This window comes from Cyprinus carpio, chromosome A16 (genome assembly GCF_018340385.1).
Source record: "Cyprinus carpio isolate SPL01 chromosome A16, ASM1834038v1, whole genome shotgun sequence".
NCBI lineage: Eukaryota > Metazoa > Chordata > Actinopteri > Cypriniformes > Cyprinidae > Cyprinus > Cyprinus carpio.
The window spans coordinates 8510241-8519392 of NC_056587.1; the positions used below are offsets into that span (position 1 = coordinate 8510241).

Below are 9152 nucleotides of genomic sequence, written 5' to 3' on the forward strand. Positions count from 1 at the left end.
TGTCAAAAATTACACTAGGCCATTTGCATAAACAGCTATTATGTAAAGACTATGTCTAAGAACTTGTCTAGCAAAGGGGTAATCAATTTTGTACTTTTTGGATTCAAAAAAACGTTTTTATGTAACTTACTTTAAAAATGTATGCAGTCATAAGGGAAATAAAATGAGATAACTATGCTGTAAGACTAATGTAAAGCAGTTTATGCAACCAGCCACAGTTGGACAGTTCTAATCTCATCTCTGTCTCATTTTAGTAAAAAAAAAAAAAGCGTTACTGCGCACCAGTATCATAACACAGTTTTGCAAAAGACTATTTTCATTCAACTTGAGCAGTTTTGTATGTAAATGATTAGGCCTTAAAATGATTGTCACAATTTGAGTTTTTAACATAACCACTAGACATACTTTTTGTAGTATAGAATTTTTTTCAGTGAAATTGCCTAAAGGCTCAATTCTTAGGTCTTGGCTGTTTGTGTGCGGTTAGGAGCTGGTTTAACCAGCTGAGTTATAGACTTCCCAATGGCACGAGATGCCAAGTCCACCTGTTTCTTTTTTTGCAAACTCGATAATTAAGTAAACAAGAATTTAAATGGTAAGGGGATGAACAATAGGAGAGAGAGCAAAGGGCAGAGTAAGACAAAGAAAAGTTAATGCAGGTGCGTTTGTGTGTCAAGGGTTGGAATGGTGGGAGGGGGGTCAATTTTTGGGTGTGGTATTTGCATATAACACTCAATCTGTTCCTTCAGTTCTCATCTTTGGCTCTCAATTTCGTGCACTTCTTGTTTGCCTTGAACTCCAAAAAACAACATGTCAAGTAAGATACTTTTTATTTTTTTACTGAGATGTGTTACTGGTTCAAATGAACTAATGCATCTCACTGCTGCACTACTACTGTATTTTAAGAGTTTAATGGATTAAAAATGTATAGATCCCCTGCATTTTTTAGCGTGCATGTATGTTAAATGTTTTTCAGCTGTTAAATGATTGGTCAATATTTCTTTTATTCATTTTAAGGCCATAGTTTAAGAGTTTCTGTGGGAAGACAGCAAGAAGAGGCAGCTGGTGGTGGATGAAATGATCAATAACAAAAATCTCTTTCTGTCTTTCTCTTCTGTCTTAAGGGCAAGTTCAGGGTGTTGGCTATAATCTTCTTGCTCTTAAAATTGGCATTTTTTATCTCTTCTTTTCTGAAAACTCCCACTCTTCAGACAGTTAAGGTCCACCCCTTCTTCAGAGGGCTGTAACCCGTTCTGTGTTATATTGTTGCTAGGCATGACATTTCATATTTTGTACTTTTGACATCACTACTAATAATTTTGGATGTTGTAAACAATAGGCTTTGTTTTATTATTATTAATATTATTATTTATGATACACCTGCTTTGTATCACACTAATTTCACAGAAATCCAACAAGGAATGGCTTTGCTGATTGCAGCCTTTTACAAATACTCAGGAAAGGAGGGAGACAAGACCACCCTGAGCAAAGGCGAGCTCAAGGACATGCTCACAGCAGAGCTGGGCGACATCCTTGGGGTGAGAGGCACTGCAAAACTATTTCATAAACTAACCAGTTGAAATATAATTTCTCTTTTCACTATGCTTCATTTAAAAAGCAGGTATTAAAATTGCTGCCTTTTAGAATTTTTTGTTTTTTTAGATTAAGTAATAACATCATAATAAATATATTGTGAGCTAATACTGATGTAAATATGTGTCGTTTAATTCACATCACTGTACTGACCGTGTTTCTAATTATGCTTTTGTGTATGTTGTGTTTGTTAAAGAAATCCAGTGACAAGGCAGCTGTGGACCAGATTTTTAAGGATCTGGATGCAAATGCAGATGGCACTGTGGACTTCAAGGAGTACGTCAACTTGGTCGCCTGCATCACTATGCTTTGCAATGAGTTTTTCACAAAAAAATGATCCTGTCCTTACAGAAAGGGTTTATCTGTAAAGCTGCGGTGTATCTGAAACCAAGAATAAACGGTTTTCATGTTTTGAATTAAATCTGTATTCTTACAATATGTTGGTGTGAGTGTTCTTATCTGTAAATGTGTGTTTATGGTGTTTGTGGCTGCAGCTTACATACACATGAAGGTAATTCCTATAGCTATATTAGAACTATATGCTTCATTTTCATATGGAAGTGTTCACCTACCACGACACTCCTAACATAATATGTACATACAATGAATTGTCAGATTACACTAGAAAGATACAGCCAAGTGAGTTTGATCAAGGTTTGGAGCTAAACTCTGCAGGAAAGTGGACCTCGAGGGCCAGAGTTAATCCCCTGTATAAAGAAACTAACATGTCAAAATCATGAATTTTACTACAGAAAATATAAATTTCTCTCTCTCAATAATGCATGTGAGGCCCTTGTGTGTGGTGTGGCATTCTTTTCAAGTTTCCTGCAGGCCATATATCTACTGTATAGTATGAGTTACTGTAATCCATGGGTTGTATGAGTTACTGTAAACTCTGACCCTCAAGGTCCTGATGACTGCCTGTATCTTTCTATTGATCCTGAAGACCTAGGTGAGCTTGTTCGGGTGTGTTTAATTTGGTTTAGACCTAAACTCTGCAGGAAAGTGGACCTTGAGGGCCAGAGTTGAGATTCCCAGCTCTAAATACTCCCTCACTCCCAAATGAAGCTAGCCATTCATTTGATGAAGACATCGTCTGTCCGTGCACTTCATGTAATTTTGATACGTCAATGAAGAACATCCAGCTCTCAACTCTTCATTTGGCGACTATTAAAGAAGTAGAACCCCAAGGAGCTGTGGTTTACAGTGATTTTAGAGCAGCTAAGGGGCATTGTTAGGCATGACGAGTAAATAATCAGCAGTAAACTTTTTGGCTGTTGGTGTGCTTATAGAAGCTGGTTTAGCCAGCTGAGGACTAAACAAGGACAAGAGATGCCTCTATTTTCCATTTTTTTTGTGTTTTAAGGGAGTGAACAATAAGAGTGAGAGAGCATAGTAAGAGTAAAAGAGAGGGACATAAATGCGTTTGTGTGTTAAGGGTTGGGACGGTGGGAGGGGATGAATTTGGGGGCGTGACATTTCTCTGTATATAACACCCAGTCTGTTCCTTCAGTTCTCACTTGCTCGATCCCATTTTTTTCACTTCTTGCTCGCCGTGAACTCCAGAAACACCATGTCACGTAAGAGACTATTTTTTAATAAATTGTTTTACTGCTTAAAATGAACTAATGCATCTCACTGCTGCACTATAAGAGTTTGACGGGTTCAAAATTAGTAGATTGATGGCATTCTTTGAAAGGTAGTTTAGTTTGTGATATGTTTTTCAGCCATTAATTAATTAGTAGAATAGTTTAAGAGTTTGTGTGTTGAGAAGAAGCCAGAGGCAGGAAAAGGAGGCAGTTGATGGTGGAACAAATGACCAATGACAAAATAAAGTAGATCTCTTTCTTTCTTTCTGTCTGTCTCTCTATTCTGTTTTAATTAAAGGGTATGTAGGGTGTTGGCCATAATCCGCTTGTGCTTAAAACTGTAGTTTTTTTTTTCCCTTCTTTTCTGAAAACTCCCACTCTTCAGACAATTAAGGTCCACCCCTTCTTCAGAGGGCTGTAACCAGTTCTGTGTTATATTGTTGCTGGACATGATATTTTTTATATCATACTTATATCTCCACTATTAATGATTTTGGATGTCGTAAAAGATGATGAGTTTTGTTTGATTGTTATTAATATTATTATTATTAATGATACACCTGCTTTGTATCACACTAATTTCACAGAAATCCAACAAGGAATGGCTTTGCTGATTGCAGCCTTTCACAAATACTCAGGAAAGGAGGGAGACAAGACCACCCTGAGCAAAGGCGAGCTCAAGGACATGCTCACAGCAGAGCTAAGCGACATCCTTGGGGTGAGAGACACTGCAAAACTATTTCATAAACTTATCTTTTCATTATGACATTTTAATTAAAAATGCTTAATTTAAAATGAGGTATTAAAATTGCTCCTTTATATATATATATATATATATATATATATATATATATATATTATATATATATATATATATATATATATATATATATTAGATTGACAGGATTGACAGTATCTCTGATTACACTTTTGTGTATGTTGTGTTTGTTAAAGAAATCCAGTGACAAGGCAGCTCTGGACAAGATTTTTAAGGATCTGGATGCAAATGCAGATGGCACTGTGGACTTCCAGGAGTACATCACCTTGGTCGCCTGCATCACTATGCTTTGCAATGAGTTTTTCACAAAAAAATAATCTTGTCCTTACAGAAAGGGTTTATCTGTAAAACTGCAGTTCCTGAAACCAGGATTGAAGGTTTTTAATGTTTTGAATTAAATCTGTATTCTTACAATATGTTGGTGTGAGTGTTCTTATTAAAGCCCTGCATTTCAGCCCGAGCCCGACGGGCCCCGACTTATTTATGCCCCTAGGGCCGGGCTTCGGGCCAATTTTCACGTTGTATAGCCCTCACATGGCGGGCCCCCCGGGGCCTCGGGCCTTTTTTTGGGTTATCCTTCTGATTTTTATACTTTTTTAGACATTAAATAAAAAAATGAGAACGTTATTTCACGGTCGACGATAGAAACAAAACAAACATAGAAAGACATTTCATAACCCTCATAGCATTTCATAATCTGATAATTCAACCCGTTCTAATTAAACTGACATACTGACATGACAGTCTCACACACGCACGCGCGCTGCACGCACGCTTTTCCGTCAGCGCGACCCACGATTATACCCTTCACTTATATCCAACTTTATTGTAGTAGTAGCTATTAGAGGCCTCTAAAGTAATGTAAAATGTAAAACAGCACGAGACCCTGCTACAGCAACTGTCAAGACTCGCTCGCTCTGTGTTTAGTGTCCCGTCAGCAGCAGCACGCAGCGAAACGTGTCATTTCAGCCGCAGCGGGGAAGAGTGATAGAAGAGAGGAGAACTGGGTTAAAACCTTCCACTCTGGAGGCTATTCCCTTTTTTCTTCCACGATGCTCTGTAAGAGACTGTTCTCAACTTTTTCATTTGACTGGACTTTATTTTAGTTTAACTGTTGGAAACTAATGGAAAAAAGAATGGACATATTCTGTGGTGCATATTTTTGAGGTAAGATAACTGCAACTTTGTTTTAAATAATTTAATTTGTTTTCGATTGTAGGCTATTTCTCATTTCGTTGGCGAGCGCTGTTACGAGCCTGCCTCAGTATTTCAATTTTTATTTTTTATTTTATTAATTTTTACTCACTGTGGTTTAATAAATAAACATTTATTAAACTGTTTGTGTGATATGCTTGAAGTGTTTTATATATGGATTTTAAAGTATTAGCGTTAATTTGAGAGGTTTAATTGATTAAATATGTTTTAGACTACTCGCTGTCGGCTCGGCTGTTTAACGTTAATCGTCATTTTAAAAAAATGCTCCAAACATTTTTCTAAATCAACTTGATAAAGAAATGATAAAAAACATAACACAAAACCTGACCCATTTTTTAATTGTTGCAAATAGGGCAGGGCTTTCCGCTGGTGTAATAAAATAAATAAATAAATAAATAAATAAAAACACGGGCTCGTGTCGGACTCGGACTGATAATTCTGATGAGCTGTCGGACACGGGTCGGGCTAGGGCCTGAGCGTCTCGGGCCAGGGCCTAGATTTGAGGCCCGTGCAGGGCTCTAGTTATTATCTGTAAATGTGTGTTTATGGTGTTTGTGGCTGGGTGAGGGCTCGGGCCTAGATTTGAGGTTATTCCTATAGATATATTAGAACTATATGCTTAAATTTCAGATTGAAATATTCACCACTCCTAACATAATACGTACATACAATGAATTGTCAAATTACACACATTACATTAACTCATACTTAAAACTTAAAACAATTCCACTGTATTACCATATAGTATATACCATACAATGTAATACCATATATATATATATATATATATATATATATATATATGTAGCAGATCCCTTTCTGCACATAACGAATTTCACACAGTAGACAACAGGATGGCTTCAGAACAGCTGAATTTTTTTTGACCCGCCCTGGAAACATAATGGGACAATTTTGATCAATATTTTTTCGTTGCGCCAACCTCTTCCCCACATCACACACAACATTAAGTAGGAAGAGCGGAGAGAAAAATAAGTTGCGTCTTTCCTCGCCAGCGTCTATCCGCAAACTGAGGATGACGTAACTAACTTGTATACATAATCTTTAACATTATGTAGCAGATACATTATTGTGCAATATAATAAATTTCTTTCGTTAAAGGAAAAATAAGTGATGAAATGGCTGGATGTGTGTATATTCTTCAAACATATCAATAGTAACACATAAGAATAATGTTGTTGTTTTTCCTTCAAAACATCAGACACATCTACATTATACTCTACAGAACTGCAAAACCAGTGTAGTAGATGGGCTGTAACATAATATAATGTATTACAGAATCTGAGAAATAAATATACAATATCTGCTCAAAAGAACAATCCACATATTCATTATAAACCCAAATTACAAAAATTAGATCACGTTATGACTGGTTAAATTGAAGAACTGAACATACCTGGAAACATATGGGACAATTTGATCAATATTTTTCGTTGCGCCAACCTCTTCCCACATCACCACACTGTGCACAAATCAACAGTTAGTTCACTCCACGTGGCGTCCGATAAAGCTCACACAAAATTTCAAAATACACAATATGCATGTGTACATGTTCGATTCAATATAACATTGTACTCAATGATCAACGAACTTTAATTGAATGAAACTCTTCTTACATACCAACATTTTAAGTAGGAAGAGCGAGAGAAAAATAAGTGCGTCGTTCCTCGCCAGCGTCTATCCGCAAACTGAGGATGACGTCAAACTCACCGCACTCCAAACGCATAGCGCGCAACACTGATAAAATGTCCCACACAACAAACACCCCAACCGATAGTTCCCAAAAACAAAGAAAAATAGTTTTGGGAAGTTTCATCATACAAACCCCAAGACCACAATCAATACTTGAACTTCTTTTCTCTTCCCAACTTGCTACATTCACCCCCCTGAACTTCACAAAAACTAATTTAATACTTAGTGACTAATCAAAATTGGGATGTGATCACACTCTAAAAACCCACAGTATCTGCACGCAACAACCCCTGTTTACCCAACTCACGTGGGAGAGTGACAAAAGAAAGTTGGCCAGACTCTCAAATGCCCACGCCGCAAAAAAAAGAAGTGCCATAAACACTACTCCAAATATACTCAAATGATCACCACTAAAATTTTACCCCAAATGAATTATTCAGACTGGAGAATCACAATGCCACTTAAGAAGATTTTTTGACCATAGAAGGCTAAGCGTAGGGCTACGTAACAAGGTCTTTCTGGGTCCATAATTTGAATCAGTCTTATCAACTGGTTTTAAATCAATCTGCCCAGCCCTAGTTCTGACGGTGAGTCCATATCAGACGAAGGCTGAACTACTTATCCAGGAACTCCGTCAGTTGGTTTCGACTTTCCATGTCAAGTTCAACTTCCTCCTCAACATTCATATCATGAGGGGTCAGATGCGGGACTCTGAACTTTTTCCCAACTCACAATTTCATCATCTATTCCATCAAGGACATGCTCCAATCCTGATCTGAAATCTGAATCTCTGGTCTCCTCTCCCATTGAAGGGCTCAATTGACAAGCTGGAGGATGAACTGCTCCATTGGAAGGGTCAGATTCTGAACTCTGAACTTTTTCCTGAGTCTCACTTTCAACGTTCCTTCAACGTCCCCCCGATTTCCATCAGGACATGCTCCGATACTGGTCCGAAACTTAGACCTCTGGTTTCCTCTGCATTTGATGGGGTCGACAGACAAGCTGGAGAATGAAACTGCTAATCATCAATCTCGTTTCCAACATCCCTCTGATTCATTTATAGTTCTGTCGTTCATAGAGTTCCATCTGTCTCAAAGTCCCGACCCGGAGTCTTCGGAAGCTGGGGTTCAACACAATCCTTCCTCACGTCAACAGGTAAGAAATTTGCACGTAAAAGCAAGTTCCTATGAACCACCTTCTCCTGATTGGTCCTGGTGTTCCTTACACGGTAAGTATGACACCTTGTATCTACAGAAACCCACAACATGCACAGTTGAGTCCCATTTGTCGGCCAGCTTGCGCCGTCCACGCTCTCCTTTATTGGCAAGCAACACATAGTCTCCTTCCTCTATATCTCGGCCTTTGACGTCTTTGTTGTAGTGCTCAGATTGCCGTTGTTGACTCGCAATGTTGTTGGCCTGAGCAAGTAACATAGCTTCCCTCAGATCATCCTTCATTTTTTTTTACGTATTGGTCATAGTCTGTGACGATGTTATCCCGATCTACAGACTGGAACATCAAGTCAACAGGCAGCCTAGGAATTCGACCATACATGAGGAAAAATGGGGCAAAGCCAAGTTGACTCATGGGCAGTACAGTTGTAAGCGAACGTAAGGGTTTGCAGCATTTGTGGCCAGTCCTGTTTGACTCTCGGAGGCAATGCCCTGATCATATTGCCCAAGGTGCGATTGAACCTCTCGACTTGGCCGTTACCCATCGGGTGATATGCCGTGGTTCGGGACTTCTGTACGCCAGCAATCTGCAACAGTTCCTTGATCAACCGGCTTTCAAAGTTAGCTCCTTGGTCCGAGTGGATTCTTAGTGGAAATCCATAAACACAGAAGAACTTGTCCCATAATTGACGAGCGACTTGGGATGCTGACTGGTTCCTGCACGGAAACGCATTAGCCATTTTCGTGAAGTGGTCTGTTACCCCACAAGTACATCAACACTCTTGCCAGAAGAATCCTCAGCAGACCAGAAGTCTATACAGACTAATTCTAGTGGATGGACAGTTCGGATGCTCTCTAAAGGGGCCCTTCCCTCAGGTTCAGGGGTTTTGCTGACCACACAACGTTGACAGCGTCTCACATAATCACGGGTGTCACTCTCCATTCCCACCCAAGAAAACCTCTGTCTAGCCAAAGACAACGTCCTTCCTTGACCTTGATGGCCTGCCTCATCGTGGATGCCGCGCAAGACTTCACTGACCAGTGAATCAGGGACTATGAACTGGTAACGTGTAAACTTAGTCACTGGATCCTTGCAGA

At 38.9% G+C, this 9152-nt stretch overlaps 2 protein-coding genes across 2 annotated transcripts; both read left to right on the forward strand.

The window, feature by feature from the left end:
• The first annotated feature begins 675 nt into the window (after nucleotides 1–675).
• On the forward strand, nucleotides 676–2028 carry LOC109073028 (ictacalcin-like). Its single transcript, XM_019089213.2, has 3 exons — nucleotides 676–814; nucleotides 1405–1535; nucleotides 1787–2028. The coding sequence occupies exons 1-3, from the start codon at nucleotides 808–810 to the stop codon at nucleotides 1925–1927; spliced, it is 279 nt and encodes a 92-aa protein (XP_018944758.1). The 5' UTR covers nucleotides 676–807; the 3' UTR covers nucleotides 1928–2028.
• Nucleotides 2029–3028: 1000 nt separating this feature from the next.
• On the forward strand, nucleotides 3029–4373 carry LOC109073027 (ictacalcin-like). The gene is made up of 3 exons (XM_042772412.1): nucleotides 3029–3170; nucleotides 3767–3897; nucleotides 4134–4373. Exons 1-3 carry the CDS (start codon nucleotides 3164–3166, stop codon nucleotides 4272–4274), a joined length of 279 nt encoding a protein of 92 aa, XP_042628346.1. The 5' UTR covers nucleotides 3029–3163; the 3' UTR covers nucleotides 4275–4373.
• The last annotated feature ends 4779 nt before the right edge of the window (nucleotides 4374–9152 follow it).